This window comes from Phallusia mammillata, chromosome 7 (genome assembly GCF_965637545.1).
Source record: "Phallusia mammillata chromosome 7, kaPhaMamm4.hap1.1, whole genome shotgun sequence".
Taxonomy (NCBI): Eukaryota; Metazoa; Chordata; class Ascidiacea; order Phlebobranchia; family Ascidiidae; genus Phallusia; species Phallusia mammillata.
The window spans coordinates 6,851,794-6,871,117 of record NC_137258.1 but is presented as its reverse complement, the minus strand read 5'-3'; the positions used below and the strand labels follow the sequence as shown (position 1 = coordinate 6,871,117).

The window sequence follows — 19,324 nt, the reverse complement described above, 5'->3', positions numbered from 1 at the left end:
TTCGCCTAACAACCTATTACTTGCATGACAAACCGTTAAAGTAAACAACGGTTCGTATGTGCCTTCTGCCTATACAACTTCACTTCACAAAACACTATTAAAACTGCTAAACATAAAAAATAAACAATGAATATGTGAAACTCAAAGCCCTAAGCGTACTTTCCAACGTGGTAACTGCTTAACTGGTAAGCCGACAAAGCCGTCGTTTACAAAAAGGCATTTTTTTCTTTTTTTACGCTTCGCTGCTTTAATTTTTCTTGCTCGCTTTGTCACGAATTTAAGCTTGCAGCTGCGAGACTCGCCGAGACTGCGGGATGTTGTTAACTCTACTTCCCGTAACATATTGCTCGTAAGCGACCAGTAGTGGATGCTATTTCGTTTGTTAAATAACCACTTGGCCAGACCAGAAGTGTTCCTACTCTTTGAAGTAGCAATGGTAGGCTATGGCACTATGCGATGGTTGTTTTTTGCTATAAAACTCATTTCTATGCGGCGACGATGGTTCAAACCGATATCTAGTTGCAATTATAGCTTTCTTGTCCCTAATATAAAAGTTCAGTCAAACTGTATTGCTAGACTTGATAATAATCAACTGCTATGGAAAGTCAAATCTATGAAACATTTTTTGAAGGCAATTTCAACAAGTTTCGTCATTTTTGGTTTATTTCATAGCAAATATTACACAACAGTGGCAGTATACGAGCTTAAAATCACAGTGCTGAGACGGTGAGTACCCGGACTAAAACAAACGAAATAAAAACAACTAGGCAACAATACAGCAAACAAATCAGACGCCCCAACCATAATTGGCAATAGCACAATATAACCGTAGCGTAAAACGGAGAAAAAATAATCTAATGCTAAGAAATCAAACGAAATCGCAAAGAACTTTATGATAAAATCGAAACTATGCATGTTTGGAAGACTATGCAAAGAGTAGGCCTAATTTAAATTGTGAAAAAGTCCATAAACTTGCAGGAGGCAATAAAACGTAAGAAAACACGTTTGGGTGGAATTGAAGACCCAGACCTTTCTGTGAATGTCTAAGTTTCTGAAAATCGCAATGACAATATCTTTGGCAACTTTACGCCGTAGCGTTGTTTGTGTTTTCACCATAACGCTTGTGCCGTTGCGCTGCTTGCACCATGCTGAACACTACATGCGCTAGAGAGTGATGGCCTCCTTTTCGTGAAACATCGCCAAGAACCAGTTGTCCATCGGCCCCGACCACCGTTCCAAGAGCTGACATTGCACGATCAATGCCGGCAATTCGGGCAGTCTTTTCTGTGCACCCTGTAAGAAAGTATGTTCGTACTTTCCCAATACCTTTAACCCACGTTTCGTCGCGGTACTCGAATTGAAAGCCCTTGTCTTTTAGGACCAAGTACAGATCCTCTGGAACCTGACAAAGTAAAATATTTTGTTATCTACCATACATAGGTATATGTAGGCTACTGGGTATTAAAAGCACTTCTATAAACTCTTCCGTACAACTAAAAAAAAGTATTAGTGGCATACATAACAAACAGATCGCAAACTTTGTAAACCGCTGTGAGTAGCCTACAAATAACAAATCGGATGGAACACAAATTATTTTTCTCATGTATCAAAAAAATATACAGCGGGCATTAATACCTTTAGCTATTTCATTAGCAATTACGACTAAAAACGAATACTCACTTGAATGTGGTTAGGTAAACCAGTGCTGTCCATTCGGCTGGCAAGGTTAACAGCTTTTCCCCAGATATCATACTGTGGCTTTTGGGCACCGATCACACCAGCCACTACAGGACCATACGCCATCCCTGCAAAGAAATCTTTACAACATCACTAATAATACACATTTATTTCGTGGAGAACATCGTGGCTAATACAGAAATTTCTACATTACATTTTGATGTCATTGCCGTCAAACATGATTTTATCACATAGTAATCAGAGAACATACCAATTCGAAGATTAAAGTTGTTTCCCGAATGAACGTTGACGTCAGTGATAACTCGTCGCAGAAGTAAAGCCAAATGAGCCAGCATGCAAAGATGGCTTACGTCATGTGCTGATAGCTTGTCGGGCGACTCATGTTCGTCAGACGCCGATTGACTACAAAAGAGATAGAAGAAATGCATCAAAACGTACTTCGTGAAAAGCTTACTGTTATTAACCTGCTTGAGGTCGATGTCCCCTCTCCAGTGTTTCCTTTCGTGCTGTCATTCGTTGTTTGTGCACCTGAATCCTCGTCGTATGAGTTGGCGTGAGCCACATTGTGGGGGGTAAGACCCGAAGCCGCCATGTACGTCCCCCCTATCGTCTTGATCTTTTCCAGACAACGAAACCGTTCTTGACTGATGAGCTGTAATTGTGTACAGATTAATATTTGGGTATGTAATGCAATTATTTCACAATGGCTACCCTTAAGTCAAGGCTAATGTTTAACGATCACCAAACTAAACTATCAAAATAGTTACAAATCAAGTTTTGTATTTCAAAAGTGAAAATTTTGGTTTCCAGCAAGCACCGTAAGGAGACGGAGTTGACAATTATTCAGACTTGCTATTTGCCACCGATTAATTAAACCATGTACTCACGTTGTCCAAGTCGAATATGATTTCGTTCAGCAGCTTCATACACTTTATGCCTTGCTCATTTTCCTCCATCTGCGAGTAGTAAGTCGAAAAGTTGACGATGGACGCAAACATAATTCCGACACAAGAGTGCGCCTGTGAGTAAAGCTCCTGTAAAAAATAGTCATTGTGGCATTCTGTGGTTACATCAGGGTATTAAAAGCTTTATGGTACTGACTTCGTGGTTCTTGTTTTGGCCGAGAAAGTGACGCGCTACGTGTTCAGGAAGTATATTGCGCAAGAGCTGGTAGTTGTGACCCTGTAAACTCTGCATACCGTTTACCTCTTCCTTCGCCTGGAAGATAAAACGCATGCTTAGGCAGGTCACTAGTTTGTATTATTTTGTTTCTAAAGTTTTGTAGCACACTCTTTTGCATGAGGCTATACCCAGTTGAATTTGTAGAGTACCTACCTGCAGTTTTCTCAGAAAGTCCTGTTTACTGGCGTATTCCATGCGCCGACCTTGGTAGTACAGGACTCCAGCAAACAGACTCAGGAGCGTTAGTTTTTCTCCAATATCCACCCACTCACTCTTCGGCGGTCTAAATACAAGTCAACCACTTGTAAATTAGTTTTTATTACATGTACATCTTTAATAAGCTTATAAAGTCACCCAGCGTTTATTTATGAGATATATATTTCACCTCAGTAGTAGTTATCATCAGTAGATTATTCTAATAGAATTACCCGAGGATTTATCAACCTATGAAAACCACAGTGAACTTACGCGCAAGGGTCGTCCTCTAAGGTAACTCGTGTTATTGCATCAGTAATGATATTCTTATGTGTGGCAAGGAGGATGACATAATATGCGAGGCAGACCACAGCGAGACCCGCCATCCGTATGAAGCTGTGTACACGTAGAAAGCAGGCGCACGTGATCAACGCCAGCATTCCATTCATAAAGAAATACTGAGAAAGACACATGCATCGAGGTTATTTTTAGCAAGTAACAATCAATCAATACAAAAATACTTGTCGAGAACATTCAAATGTTTAACCACGTGCTTGGATTGATAAGGATCCAGCAATTTGGATTGACATAGTTTTAAATTATTGCAAGACTTCATGATTTTAATTTGTGATTATAATAGATCAATATTTTTTGTTTTGTAACAGCCTTACCGTGGGGTAGTTACAGACAGTGTTGTCGGGCACGTTGTAGTACGTGATCTGCACAATCCTACTTGCATTGTTGGCGTCAGTGCACGTTGCATTGATTGTGTACGGGTTCAGTGTATCGTACGAGCACGTGAGCTGAGGGGAAAAGGTAAAAAAAGTAGATTCCCATCTTCTAAACTTATTTTGAATTTTTTTTTGTAAAAACGTAACCTGTCACGTTGCAACATTGTAGCCCAAATTCTATAGTTATTTAGCTCTCTGAGTAATATTTACTGTATAATTGACCCTATAAATAAGATTACTGTATCGAGCTAACAGAAGGTTGTTACACGTATACAAGGCGAAAGGCTGACCATTAGTGGCGGAAATAACACAACACAGCCTGTATACATATAACGCGAAACAAGACAGCAATACTTACCAATCCAGAGACCGCATAAGCAAGGTTTATGATAATAACGACTGTCATCACCATGTAGCGGATGTATTGCGTTTCCTGGATGAAGCAGCTTAGGGATCGCAGGCAACGAGGAAGAGATGGATACTCCTCCGCGAACGTGAAGAGAAGGAGAAAAAATAACAAAGGAAAGAAGACTCCAATCATGATGTAGGACTGATTAAACCTACAACACAGAAGACTAAGCTTTAACAGCAATAAAGGTGTGCCGATAAGGCAATATAATTTTTGTTCCAACGATGTTGTTTAATTCTCCTTCTGCTTTATATCGAACGACAAGTGCAAAAAAAATTATTGCCACTCTGGGTCTACAGAATGGTAAATACAAAACATCTACTGTTTGAAACTGATAGACAAAAGATGTGTACTTACGAAACGGGCGTAATTAAAAATCCGGTTATGGTCATAAACAACATAATAATGAATGAAAGAAGAATGTTGGACTTGAAAAGTTCATCTCTGAGCATCGAGTACTTCATGCCGAGATGCTTGTCTCGAAACAATCCCGTTATCGCTGTAATTAAAGCATATGAATCAAATTGATAATAGTCGACACAGGACATGCAAATCCACCTACGCCAAACAATGCAACTCTCGGGAAATTAACGTGCTTTGGCAATATGCATGTAAAGCAAGGGTGGGCAACCTTTGTTACTGTAGGGCCAATTATAAATGTCAAAATCGGATCGAGGGCCGCACATGTGCATCACACAAAGTGATTTTGTTTTGTTTCTTACCAAATATGCTTAGCTACGTAGTATATTTCGTATTTGATTCTAGCCACATTTTGCCAGATCGCAGAAAACTAGCATCAGGCGCTTTAATCAGCTCAAAAATTGGACTCGTTTGCCAGCACTTTTGAAATCCAAGCGTCTCTGTGGCCCGCACAAGCTTTAATGGAGGGCCGCAGGTTGCCCACCCCTGATGTAAAGTGTCACTAAGCCGTTGTAAGGAAGGCCTACATGTAGTTTGTGTGTCACAAGTGAACATATTTCTGAAATGCTTTGCTGCTATTTCGGTAGTACAAGCTTTTTTCTCATAACGATTCTGTATTGTGTGAATAAACACAACTGTTCATTTTGACTTTTAGGTTGCGCCTCGTAAACTTTATTTTTCACTTGCCAGTAATGTGACGTTCTCCTAGCGCGTTTCCCTTGTGCCCCAGAATATCTCTCTCCAGTCGGCTGTTAATCTCATCGTAGTCGGAGCGGCGTGGGAGCGAAGGAGCCAAACTTTTCGGGAGCAGAGTGGCTGAAGCTGCTTCCTTGAGCGCCGCAATGGCGTGCTGCAAATGAAAGGCTTGGTAAAGCACACTACAGATTCGGTTGCAGTAAGTATGGCACCATTAATGGGCATGTCCTATAGGGGAGATTGTTAAACCCACACGAGAAAGCTTCGGATACTATTTTGGGTTGATTGAACCTGCGGATGTACGTGTCAGTTTCGTGTACACACCCCTCGTTTTTTATTATATTCATCAGTCAAGTTTAAAAGTTAAGTGAAACTCTATTTTCGGGAGAGTTCATTAAAGAATCGATATGCTGTGTTGTAACATTTAGTGTCGTTATCTACCATCAATCCACGTTGTATAACATAGTATACATCGATCGATACGGAACATAACAACATGTGGGCCAAAAATAAAGCGTATAAAACCAGTATCATACCGCTCTTTTCTTTGGCTTAATATGTGGCGTCCGTAAAATGTTTGCAAAAGGAATTTCAGGTTTCCATGACACCTCGGCCAAGTGTCGCTTTTTAGCCGAACGACGCACGTTGTCGCTTTCGCCCCACACAAATCTACGGGGAAGAAACCCGCTCGAAAGGGGAGTGTTCGTTTCCGAGTTGAAAACGTCGTTGTTGCCAGTCATCTCGGAGTTGTTGATTGTTTCCGCAGAATAAACACCTTGAAATTACAAACATAAGTAAAGAAATCTTGATAAAGACACATGTTTGTACACGGTATCAGTGTTTATCGTTTACAGAAGTGTAAGTCAGGCCGTTTCGGATCCGGTTTTGGTATAGGCCGGGTTAGGACTTATACGTTTGAGTCAAACGGACTTGTTTTGCCTTAAATAAAACGGACATTATACTTTACTTCATTTGGACAATTTGATCAAACTTCGGACCCAATTTGTTATTTTCAAATGAGGTCGGACCGGGTTTAGGGTTTGTACTTTTGGGTTCACCCAATTTCAGGCCCTTTACACATTTAATCGTTTGCCTATTAGCTGAATGTATTTCGGATCTAATAGATAACTACGCCTTGATGAATACCATCAAGTTCCTTCACAGATGCGCTGCTTCCCCTCCTCAAACTGGACAAAAACCTCGTTAACTTTCCACTGCTACGTTGGCGTGGTGGTGGAGTTAATGTTGGTCCCCCTTTCGTCACAATCACTGCGTTTCCTGCAGATTGAAATAGTTGCAGCTAAAAACTGTGTTGTTCTGCGGTAAATCAATAACCAACCGTTGCCATTGGCGATAAGTGTGTTACCGCCGCTCTCAGATGTTTGTGAAAGCGAAGGTACATGGATGCCGTTCGCTAAGGATAACTTCTGAAAATACAAACAACAAAGCTGGTCTCACACCTTCTAATTAATCTTTTATGTGACTCAAGTGGTTATAAACGGGTGTAACTGGGGTGACATGAGCATTTGCCAAAAAACGTTTGAATATTAAACGTTCTATCTTTTTGCATGTCGCTTTGTACGTCTATTCAGGCCGTTATATTCGTCATTAAACTTATGAACAGATCCGTGTATAGTGTTACAAATAACCATTTTTTTATTTACTACTAGGAAAATTGGGATACAAACACTAATAACCCAATTTCTGCTCAGTGTATTTTCATTTTGATCGGCGATTTATGTCACCCAAACAACGCGTTTAAACATAAATTGTTGCTTGTTTTACGAAATTTACCTTATCTTGTAAGCTGCTTTCGGTTTCCGTCCCACGTTCCAACTGTGAAGTCCCATTTTCCTTTATTACCGTGGTAGTGGTGCTAGGGACGGGTTTGATTGGCTGGGAACTGAAGTTGACTCGATTCGCTTTTCGACGATCCACGATCAAATAAGTTTTAATGTCATGTTCTCGAAGATAATCGTTTCGTGAACCACCGTTGCCATCTTCAACCTGCGAGAATCAGTTTTGTTTGGGTCAAAAAGCTGCAAAATCGGTGTAAAAGTGGCCAAAATGTATTGTGAAAGTCATTACTTGGTGTTCAGCCATTGTTATCCAAAATTAAAACTATGGGATTTCTGCCCACAATAAACATAAACCTCGTAATGATTGCCAAGGCAGTTGTAAGTTGACTCAGAGATGTGCACGCGTCCAGGTATCCCCCCTGCCTCCATCTTGTTTGCAATGTCTACGTCGGTGGACCAGACGTCAAACTGCCACTTGTGATGACCAATAACCCCGCACAACACCGACCCTGTGTGAATTCCTGTACATAACAGAACATTAAAACCAGACTGGGACTTAACAGCGTTGCTAACACATAAAACGGATCTGTTTTTTACCTATTCTCATGTCCAGCTCCCTGCTGAAAGCTGAACCGACTTTCTTGATAGCAGAAATCATATCGAGCGCCATTTCCACGCATGAGTGCGCATGGTCGAGGCTTGGTTCCGGAAGGCCGGACACACAGTAGTAACAGTCACCGAGTATTTTGATTCGCAAGCAGTTGTGTCTTTGAGCAAGTCTGTGGGATTGTCAACAAATATTTTACTAACGGTAAACGGATAATTTGCAGCTTCATAAGCACGGAAAAATCGGAATTTGCATTACTCGAAGTTTTTGCTTTCCTCGAGGTTTTTTGAATTTGAATTTCAAAATTATGTAACGTAAACATTGAACTTCCTTTCTGGACTTCACATACCCGTCAAATCGCGCGAAGAGTTCGTTTAAAGTTGCGACCAGTTCTTGTGCTGTGAGATGTGTGGAAAGTTCAGTGAATCCCTTCACGTCCGCGTACAGGATACTGCCACAAACAAATGCCATATGAGCCAAACTTTTCTTTGTTTGTTTTTACCCTAAAACAGGGGTGGCCAAACTTTTTTACCAGAGGGCCAAATTTGCAACTGTCTTGCCACTGGAGGGCCGGATTAAATGAGATTTACGTAAAATTTGTCGTAACTGGTTGCCATCTTTATTAAAATATATATTATTGTAGAAGAATAACAATAAATAACACCATCTTGTTTACACTTGTATTTAATAAAAGGTTTATATATGTTCACAGTGGTAAATATGGTGCTTGGAAAAAAACCAGGCAAGGTGTTTGGCGGGCCGGATGAAACAGGACTGGGGGCCGGATGCGGCCCGCGGCCCGTAGTTTGGCCACCACTGCCCTAAAACCAATACTTGTTTGCTATTGTTAGTATTTCCAGTTTTTCAACATAAAGCACACGTTTTGTAATCAGACGGGGCCTTACTTTTAAGTACTATATATTAGTTGTTGCTGTCAGGCATAATATCAACTTTATAGTGCTCTTCTGGCAATTGCATTTTTGTACCAACGTTTCGACGTCCTATACAAGTCGCCTTTATCAGGAATAACTTTGAATGGGCAGTATGTCTCCTACCTGACATTGTCGTATTTCTGGATGTAAATCCGATTATTACGGGGATTCCACTTTGCAGCAAAACTTCCACGCACTGTGGCGACATCTTGAGGATCGCTGGAAATATCGTTGATCATTTGAAGCGCTATAAATCGGGGAATCACCGAAAGTATAAGCCGCTCCTGTTCGATGAAACGCAAAAAGTTGAAAGAATTCTGGACGTTCTACACATCTTAACAGTCATATAACGCCTTTGGTGTTTTGTTTAATTTTTTTCAAACAAAAATAGAATAACTAAAACCGTAGGCATATTCTCAAAGGGCTTTGTACTTGGTCGCAAACTCTAATTTGAATTAATAATTTATGACTGTTTTTCTCGAATCAAATCGGAGACGTGCGTCTCACAATGGTCAAATCAATGCCGCTTCTTCCACGAAATATTGATCCCATTCGGCCAAGCGCAGCGAAAACGTTTAATCCGTCTCAAAAATTACCTAACGATGTTTGCGTAGGTTATGAATAATCAGGTGGTAAACAGAGGCCTTTTATGATCAATAGCTCATCGCGCCATTGAAGGGTTGGGTCAAGGGCAAATGCAAACAATGTTGCTTAGCAACGCAGCTAGGATTTAGGGCACCACAACAATACCAGTTTAGCCAAACGAAAGTATAACACAGCAACTAAAACATACTGTAGCAAGCCCCCACAGACATAACAACATACACGGGCAACAAAACTTGTACTAAACGTGTACGGTTTTAACTTGACCATGGTGCCTTCTACGGTATATAACGTTATAGCAGCTATCTTTGTAGCCTAATGATACAATTAGCCTACAGGCAATAACAGTATTTTCTCGGCACTGCCTACCTGGTTGTGGTTTTCCCTTTCAAGTCTAATGCGAGTTCCGATGCATTGCCGAGTCTCCAAGAAAGCTCCGCGCCTTGCCCGGTCTATCAAAAAACTCGTGCAGATTCCAACAATGTGAACGCATAGAACCGTGACCACCAATGCTGCCACGTGATATCCCAAAGTGCTGACGTCAGCTGGACTCTGCGTAGGCGTTGCAATCGCAGACATATTTTCCGAAGTTTTTGCAATAAAATCGCTTTGCGGGTAAGTCCTTACACCGACGGGTGTGGAACCAAAGTCGGTGGTGAAAGCAGTTCGGTCTCGAATATGAAGCAACGCTTGTTCATGTGTTGCAAAGAAGCGTCCCGGTCCAGGTGATTCCGGGTTTTCGTTGACGCTTAACGTGGTGGGAATTGACTCTTCCGTTTCCGAGGTAACGCCGGCTGTGCTGAATGTAATCGTTCGGCCCAGAATATTTGCTATCGTCGATATGGTGGTACAAATCATAGCCTATGAAATACAATTTAAAAAAGGCAAATGTATTTTAGGCGAAATAAAAAACCACGCAGGGATGCTTTTAATTAAGATTATTTCTGTTTGCGCATCTTAAACAAAAATACGGACTCATTAACTACTCAGGATCAACATCGTAAAAACTACTACATGTTTGGTAACTTGTCGCTTGTTTGCGTTTGCCAACTCGATATAAAGGTCACTTACCCAGTACAGGGGAATGGGCAGCATGGTGTATGTGACAAATACAAGGAACAGTAAATGGGAGAAGCCGTCCGAAATGGCGTTTAAACTTGTGTTATTTTCACTGGACTGTAAGTAGATGAGGGCTTGGTCGAATGCCGTTATGCTGAACCACGTGAGCAAGCCACATAACCTGAAGAAAGATTTCAAGTGTCACTTGCGAATTCTCCGCCATAAGCAAACATGCCCAAGCATCAGTCTTCAATGGTGCGGTATTGTTTGAGGCCATATATTAGGCAATGTGTCAAGTTTGGGGACAGGTGACATATTTGCTTGTCCAAAAAGGTTTGTACCTGGCAAGTTTGATCAGTGCCAGTTTCGTACCAGTCAAATAAACATCAGCACAATAAGTCAATGGAAGGGCACGACTACAAATGAAACTACAACGGTCATTTTCAAAATTGTTGATGTAAAAACATTAAGCTAAAAAAATGAAAAATACTTGAGCCTTTGTTTTTTTCACAAAAAAATGTAAATCCACCTGGATTCTTCAAAAACTAAGCTGATATTAATATTTGGCTGTTTTCAAAGGCATAATTGTCACTTATGTAGTTGGTAAATCAGAATTCTTTGAACAGGAGGACATTTGGGTACTTTTTCTAGTCCTCGGAGGACAACTTGGTTTTGTTAAAAAGGAGGACATGTCCTCCAAAAAGAGGACGTATGGTAGGTCTAGTTCTACGGGTACTTATCAATCTCGTTTACACACTCATATAAAACAGTTTACCTTAAATACAAGTGGGAACGCTTGCGTTGGCTTGAAGTGAAACAAACGGCGATGATTATGACAAGAAGGTAAAAAATGGCTGGAATGCCGTACATGAAGCCTTTGTATAAGGTAAGCAGATCAAAAACAGAGTACAAAATAATTATAATGATCTGCAAAAAAAGGTTCGTAGGTTAGTAATATTATATGATAGGAAAATGGCCTGGAGTAAGACAACATAAATTCCTTAGATCAAGGCTAAAGCGTTTAAATATATAAATGAGGGTGTTTTTTTCTCTGCATTTTCTTACTCACAAGACAGAACAAACAAAAATGTTGTGACAAATATGGTGTTGGTTTTTTATTCTTAAAGACCGTACAAACATATGTTTTCAGTTTAGACGCTTGTGCATACGGGAACATTAGCTATAAGAAGAGAATGCAACGCCTAAACGAACATGAAGCATGTATAGCTGTTAAGCAACACCCTTGGGTCCGATATCTCACCATTACTGCGCTTGCTATAAGGTTGATGGCAATCTGCAGCACACGCTTTTCACCCAGAAAATATCGATTGTATAAATCCTCGAGCTCTGGTGGTGAAAACTGACTCACGAAGGAAGGAATAATTATCCCACGGACCGTGCGACCTGCACTGCGGTAGCGTAGGTTATCGTTGGCCCCACTGCTGAAAACCGGGGTCGATTCAAATGAATTCGGCCCGACATTGTCAAGTGTTACTTCACTCGCTGCAGTTTGTTGCGGAACAACCCGGTTTCTGTCCACTGATAACAAATCTCGTCGTGGTGTTATCTTCCGCTTGGCCCGGTCCGCACCTTTTTGTATATCCCTGATGTACGATATTACAGGTGTTAGCCAAATGTGCAATATGGCTTGAGTGAATTGAATGTACTAAAAGTAAATATAACCTGAATATTTATAACCTTTTTGATATTTTTGTACCTGTTGATATTTTTTATCGTTTCGGGGTTGGCAGTAATTTTTTCTTGGTCGGAATAAGATTTTTGTTGATTTGTTGCCAGCATACGGACCTGTAATTACATACACAGGATAAACCGACAAATCATGGGCATTGCCTACAATAAACCTTCACTTTTTCAATTCTTGAATGCTTAAGCCAGGCTTACGTAAATACCCGACAAGAAACTATAAAAATCGCTTCCTATGAAACGATGTGCAGTATAGTCAACTTTACATATTCAGTTATATGGATAAGCTGGGCCTACCATGCGTCCTCTTTTTGGAGGACTTGTCTTTTTTAACAAAAAGTAAGTTGTCCTCCAGGGACAATAAAAAATGCCCGAATGTCCTCCTTTTTGGATTTTCTGTATTTGGCAAATATCTAAACTACAGTTGTTCCCTATAACCGACCAAAGAGTGTAAGTTGTGTTCATTTTTAATTGAAATTCACGATTTATGGTAAGTTAAACTTCACTCAAATCGGACTATAATAATTGAATGCGTGAAATGCGTCAGATATCTTGTGCTTTTATTTTCTTGGGAACAAAAGTAAGTGTTAATATTCTTTGTCGGGAACGTGTCCTCCCTTTTGGTGATGAAAATATAGGTCTAGGATAAGCCCATGCAAGGTATAATTCAGCACGCATCATCACCAAACCTAACAAAACTTACGGCGTTTTTCCATCGGTTATTTCCACCTGGGTTGGAGCTTTGCAATCTGTCAACTATGCTTTCGGAGGACTTTTGTTTCCATATCTTTGCCAAAACAGCAGCACCTTTCAAAGCAGCAGAGTCTACCTCATTTTCGTTACTTTCACTTTCAGATTCAGCGACCAACGTCGAAGACACGTAAGACTCGTTTACGCTTGTTTCATCGCTCTGTTGGTCGTATGACGTCATGTCGAATGATGTCACACTGTTGGTTAGCGCACGGTCGGTGTTCACGACGTTCGGACACTTCTCGAATGTGAGATTTTCCGTATCAGTGTCATCACATGGGAGCTTAAGGGTGCGTATTGTCGACAGGGGGACGTCTAAAATATAAACGCAAGGTTTACGTATGTATTGTGTGGTAGCCTTTTTCTGCCATTCTCAAAACTAAAGTCTAAAATTGCATTAAAAATCCCGTAACGTTTTGGGTCTTATAACAAAACGTTTTTCAGACTCGAGGGCCAAACAGTTTTGACCCGCGGGCCGGTTATACAAATCGTACCTCCAACATGCACTAAACGCCCTAAAACGATCTGGCAAAAATGTGGATATGCGTTACAAATTAAGACGGGGGCACTTATCTTTAACATGATCGTCGTGTTGACAATACCACGGTATTAGCCTGCAAACCGCCATTGTTTAAAACACAGACTTACAAGATCTTTTTCTGTCTTAACTTTAAAACACTGGTTTGAATATATTTGTCTATTTTCCTACACATACGACTTAAAACCAAATTACATTGCGAACTTACGAAACAAATAACCAACAGTAGCCAAGGCACAAAAAGATTTGACGATGTCTAAAGCTTTTTTGAACTAATGAGCTTCTACCCCACGATATGTGCAGCAAATGACAAAGTAAATCGCCTGCAAATCAGCTGCAGTTCAACTATTTGACAATCCCAGTTTATTTACATCTATTTACATTTGTGGTCCCTATTTTTTGTTTTAATTTGCTACAGAAAATTGGGGACGGCTTAGCTGCACTATTGGGCGCAAATCATACAATGCAAGAAAAGACAGTCACGCCACCAGGCCACCAAATATTAAATGACGTCAGCAGCAACAGCGCTGACAAAAGCAGATGTTGCGTTACACTTTGTTATGCTGTCACGTACATACCCTTGCATAAGAATGGCGTGAACCTGGTGTGACGTTTCTGAACGTCATATGCACGAATCGTTTGTCCATATCTGTGGACACGTTTTGACAGTTTTAATTGGATGTGGTTCAACTGTGCGAAACGGCCATATGTTAAATTTCCCTTGCCCGTGTAATGGGTAAATTATTTCACATTTATGGCTTTTTTCGCAAGGCAAATGACCATCAAACGATCGGTCGCGTTTTATGCACGGGTCTAATTTCACGTAGGCACCATGAAAATGTGATTGCTACGACATGTGAACCTTTGTGTAACGGTAATGCGCCCTCGCAACCTTCCTCACGGCCCAAAAAATAGCCTGCATGCATAAAATTTAAAACGTGCAATGGCGGTTCTTTAAATTTAGCCCAGGCTCATTAAAACACAAACCAGCAGTGTGAATGCCATACCAATGCTGTATTTTTGGCCTCAATGTCTTTGTTTGAAAATTAGCAGTTTTAAATTTGGTTCCTGTAGTAATTCCAGCTATACAAATCTGTTTCTTTGTAAGAATACCCAAATAGACGTAGAAGTGGTGTTGCAATTGTCGATGCTGGGGTCTTATAAGGGTCGACCCCCCCTCTACAATGACCATGGGCTAATTTCTTGTCGGTCCCTTTCCGTTAGAAGGGTCGTAAATTAGTGGTGCTTTATAGATAACAGCGCTGTTTAGGATCGATTGGTATCACTACAAATCGATTTGCTGCCCCTGAGCATATCTCACATGCGCACAAATAAAACAAAAATGCGCCCTTAAACGTGGTCCAATAACCTTTTGTTTTGGTAATTGCGTGTTCGCATGTCTTATTAGGAAAAAAACCGTCTTAATCATCAAATCCAACTGACTTTTTTGCAATGAGCAACCAATTCCTTTGGTAATTACTAGGGCAATTATTTTTTGACCTAAAAAACGAAAAAATTTGACCTACAAATTGAAAAATTTGACAAATTTTGACCTTAAAGAACTTTTTTTTGACAAAATTTTGACCTATGAAGAATTCAAGTAGTTAAATTACGCATTATCGTTCAAAAAGTTAAAATATGACTAGGCTAATCTAACTAGAGCGAAAGAATGTGCAAAAGTCTAAGAGAAGGGCAAAAATCTGAACATAGACCTAACCCATTCTGAAAAGGGAATGAGCTAATTAAAAATCATTGCCAAAAAACTGCAGCTAAGACAAACACAACTATGATTTGCAATAATTGGGGCAATGGGCCAATTACAACAGTATAAAGTAGGCTACAAGGTGTAAAACGAATAGTTTGCTGGCAGTGCAACCTCTACAACACCACGACAATGCAGTTTGTAAACAATTTTAACTTTGCAAAAATTTTGACTTTGTAAACAATTTTGACAATTTTTGACCTATTCTAAAAATTTTGACAAAATTTTGACTTTTTTTGACAAGTCAAACAATATTTGCCCTAGTAATTACACACATGTCGGTCCGTTTGATCGCTGGCACTGGCAGACATTAACCAATCAATACAGGATATATCCGTTTTCACTGACCTGGTATAACCTCAATGCAGTTGATGAGCACTAAAGTTTTAATGAGGATAACTATCTGACAGCTGCGAGCATGTTCATGTTCAAAGAACTATTAACCGCAATTCTCATGATGAATCTGTCAATTGCAACACCATACCCAGGAACTTTATTGTGATGATGTGAAATGAAGCTGCCACGAAAAATCTCCTATGTCCCAAAGCCTTGCAAATTTCTGCAGTTCAGTTAAGGAAATTGCATTCGTAAGATTTCTCATTTTATGCAAATTCAATTTCCTTGACTAAACACCGACCTAAAGTTTCAATAGCCTTTGTGGAGCTAATGAAAAGCGCTAAGGGCGTTGCTAATCCGCTTTGCGTTTGCAAGATATATTTGCTGAATGTGTCAAAAGCGGTTTTCCAAGAGGTCACACTTTGGTAAAGGTTGAGGAGGCGGTATAAAACAATGTCTAACCATTATTATTAGTTTAGTAATAGGCGTGACATTTTCGAGTAGGTCGGTCGTCTAATGGAAATGCCGCAGCTAAGATGCAATCTCAGTTCCTATTTAAAGTGCACCGCTGTCTGAGGTTGGTCAAACACAGATCTAACATGATTTTCGCTGAAGTGGAAGTTGGCTTATTTGCCAATCATAACTAAGAAAAAATTAGACTTTAATGTCTCATGACGTAAAATAATGTGCCTACAGCTTGAGATTTTTAATGTTCAAATACCAGAAAATATTTTAGATCACTTTTTAACCTGAGGTGCCGCGTGGCGTAAGCGTCTGGTCGATCTTAAATGCATAAGTGCTGATGCAAAGTTAATTTACCACCTTCGGTTTGACCCCTCTTCGAGTGCGTTAGGTCTTTTTTATTACAGTTAACAAGTTCTACAAATACCCGCGCACTTCTCTGCTCTCAGAAACAACACTTTAATTTGCTTGTGACACGCGCGTCTGCAATCCTGGAAAAATATTAGGGGACCTTATTTCGAACAACCATAAACCAACACCAACTTTATATTTTTGCCTTATTTGAAAACGCAACACAACTGAACGTTACCAACATTACAGCTTGTTAAAAACATCGACAAACATTATTTTACTGTAACAATTACGTAATGCAGTCTACAACTAACACGCTATGATCTATGACTACGTTAACTACACAATGCTGGGTAATTTCCATGACTGTTCTGATAAACTCGAATACGTTTTTATGTTTTATCAGAAAATGACTCAATTTGTGTATATATCTGAAAAAAATGACTCAATATATGTCATAAATCTGCCTGTAACAAAACCAACCATGTAACAAAATTCGAACCGGTTGCAATAACAATTAGTCACTTCGAGCATATTTTATAGAAAAGTTTAACAAATCGTTTAGCAGATACTATATGTTAAGCCGACAACTTGTTTCATAACACGATGAGTTTGTTTAGCTTTTGCTGATGGTAACTTTTCTTAATTGGTTTTGTTTTGGGATTTTAACAGATATTGGCCTATTCAATTTGCCCGTATAGCATGCGCCAAAGGTCAGTCTGGTTGGCTACCCTTCCAAGCGTCGCTTGCTAATTATCTTGTTATTTCCATGAACATTTTAGTGGGTAATAGTGGTTCGTGGCAGCTGATTTCAATAGTTAGAAGAAAGCAGAGTTATTGTGCATATTGGCTGGATTTTAGGACTATTGCATAATAAAAACAGAAATAAGTAAAGTTACAGTATAAATGATTACTTTAATGTAAACACACAACTCGTTTGGCGTTTCATGAACAGTCACCTCGTCAGCCTGGTCTACACCGAGTAAAATTAGGTAACAACACAAAAACAAACAGCAAATGGTCCCAACTTTCTCTACCCTTAATCAACTTAGCATTAAGCATACCTGGAAGTTCTATGACTTCTATTCCTTCATCTTCATTTGTAATCCCATAAAATTCCGCGTCGTTGCTGTTAACATCGATGGTGTTGAGCGTGGCTGCCGATCCACCTCGACATATTGCCGGGGTTCGAGCAGGATCTGCCTTATCGCCGCGGTGTCGGTGAAGCGTCATGTCGTCGTCCGAGTAATGCATTAGCATCGATAAATTTTTTTCACATGATTAACGGTAGGTTATAATCACAAAATAGCCACTTTGCTTGTGCTCGCATGGCTTCGTTCGCTATTTTGAACAGATCTGCTAGAAAAAAATGACTGTGAGTCAGGTCTCGTTCTGTTCCCGTTTAATTGGATTGCTTGTCGAGCGTCGGTTTTATGGTTACAAATTGCTAACGCACACACAGGCATCAGTGATGATACGACTCACGGGCCAACGTATTTCAGGAAAGATATAAACGACCACACAACATGTACTGAAGCAGACGTAGCGCAAAATCATCGAATATCAAACGCTTGTTGTAGTGTTTGCACATTGTTTTTTAGCAACCAATCGCCACTGAAAACGGGTAAAAAACATGAAAGTCTGTTTATTAAACCATAAAATAGCTACACAGCAGACAAAACAAACATTCTTTACATATTTTTCTATCTGTTCAACTTGCACCCTAACATACATTTCAATATCTGGGACCAGAGAGTTACAACTTCACTTTGTTTTTGGGAAAATAACCAACTGACCCAATGCAAGTTCACGTTGACTTCCGCTCTTTTAACCGCAACTACTTCCGGGTCGCCTTCCCACGCTGCTGTATACATCAATCGGCGAGCAATTTGAAATCACCTCGATTCAAAGCAAAGCGAATTTAAGTCAACTTGGCGTTTTATTCGGAGCCAAGTAGGACGACAAGTACGCCTTGTTCAAGTAGTAAAATACTGTTCAAAGAAAAGTGATCCCTTGGGATTTGCTTCTGATGTTAACTGAAGACCACGAAACTTTGACTAACTGCGACATCTCTTATGTGACAACCACAAACTACAAGAAATTTTCATACAGTCTGGACATGTGTCGGTAGCAAATTGCTTTTGTAGACAATAAAAATGCATCACACCGAAGTATGACGTACAACAAAGTAATAGATCCCTCAATGACGAAGATCGTTAACTGACGTAGTGAAAGGCGACAAAAAAATCCATCACAACCTTTGTAAAGTTAAATTAGATGGGAGACTGGGCTAGGTCCTACTTTTTCTTATTGAAGAAACTTAAAACGTAGCAGCTTGTACCAAATTTTGTGTCATTGCTTGATTTTATAAAAGCTATTTTGAAAGGCCGAAAAGGCGGTATAGAATAGCCTTTTAAATGGAAATGCGTCATTCCATTTACTGCTAACAAAACGGGCGGATAAAATGCTTTGTCCTACTAACGACGAAATGCAGTATGTGGTTGGAGAAAGGCACGGATCAGTGTCGCACCAGAGTATTATGTATTGACAGTCAATCAAAGACGCAAATGACTTTTGCCTATCCTCTCGATTACGAACAAAGCCATTGTAGCTGTTTCGCCCGTGAAACCCGTTCAAAATGTTTTTAGCACGGATGGTCAAATTTCATTCGTCGGGTTGGTTACGTTGTTTTAGACAGGCCTGTCTTTTGAAACGCGGAGAAAAACAATGCGTAAAATGACTATAGAGAACATGAATTTAAAGTATATAGGTCTAATTGTTGCGTATAAAGAGTTCGGTTACCGCTTGGGCACTTTCTCAATAGTAAATGTAAACATTAAACTTACACGATAATTTACTACACATTCCAATCAACATGCTTAAAACAAATTCCGCTAACGTTAAATAAATGGACCGTCTTGTAAACTTGTAAAATATGTCTCGTAATTTTCAACTCGCAGAATCTAAAACACAAAACCTCACCACTGCCCTTTCTGTGACCTGAAACCCACCGAAAGTGAATCCAATCTTCTGCATGTCATCATTTATCATTCCCAACGTCATTAAGGCAAACGCTTTGACGCAGGCAGC

The 19,324-nt window shown here is 40.0% G+C and overlaps 1 protein-coding gene across 1 annotated transcript; it reads right to left on the bottom strand.

Moving 5' to 3' along the window:
- Nucleotides 1-645: 645 nt before the first annotated feature.
- On the bottom strand, nucleotides 646-17,584 carry LOC145238885 (adenylate cyclase type 8-like). The gene is made up of 27 exons (XM_080102164.1): nucleotides 17,299-17,584; nucleotides 12,739-13,100; nucleotides 12,049-12,137; nucleotides 11,593-11,935; nucleotides 11,107-11,258; nucleotides 10,344-10,512; nucleotides 9,642-10,133; nucleotides 8,793-8,953; nucleotides 8,087-8,188; nucleotides 7,728-7,909; nucleotides 7,485-7,651; nucleotides 7,126-7,338; nucleotides 6,671-6,758; nucleotides 6,478-6,609; nucleotides 5,868-6,106; nucleotides 5,323-5,485; nucleotides 4,573-4,714; nucleotides 4,165-4,366; nucleotides 3,747-3,878; nucleotides 3,349-3,533; nucleotides 3,034-3,163; nucleotides 2,800-2,916; nucleotides 2,586-2,732; nucleotides 2,163-2,350; nucleotides 1,949-2,100; nucleotides 1,681-1,805; nucleotides 646-1,402 (listed from the first exon to the last, which is right to left on the bottom strand). The coding sequence occupies exons 1-27, from the start codon at nucleotides 17,492-17,494 to the stop codon at nucleotides 1,085-1,087; spliced, it is 5,088 nt and encodes a 1,695-aa protein (XP_079958290.1). The 5' UTR covers nucleotides 17,495-17,584; the 3' UTR covers nucleotides 646-1,084.
- Between the last annotated feature and the right edge of the window lie 1,740 nt (nucleotides 17,585-19,324).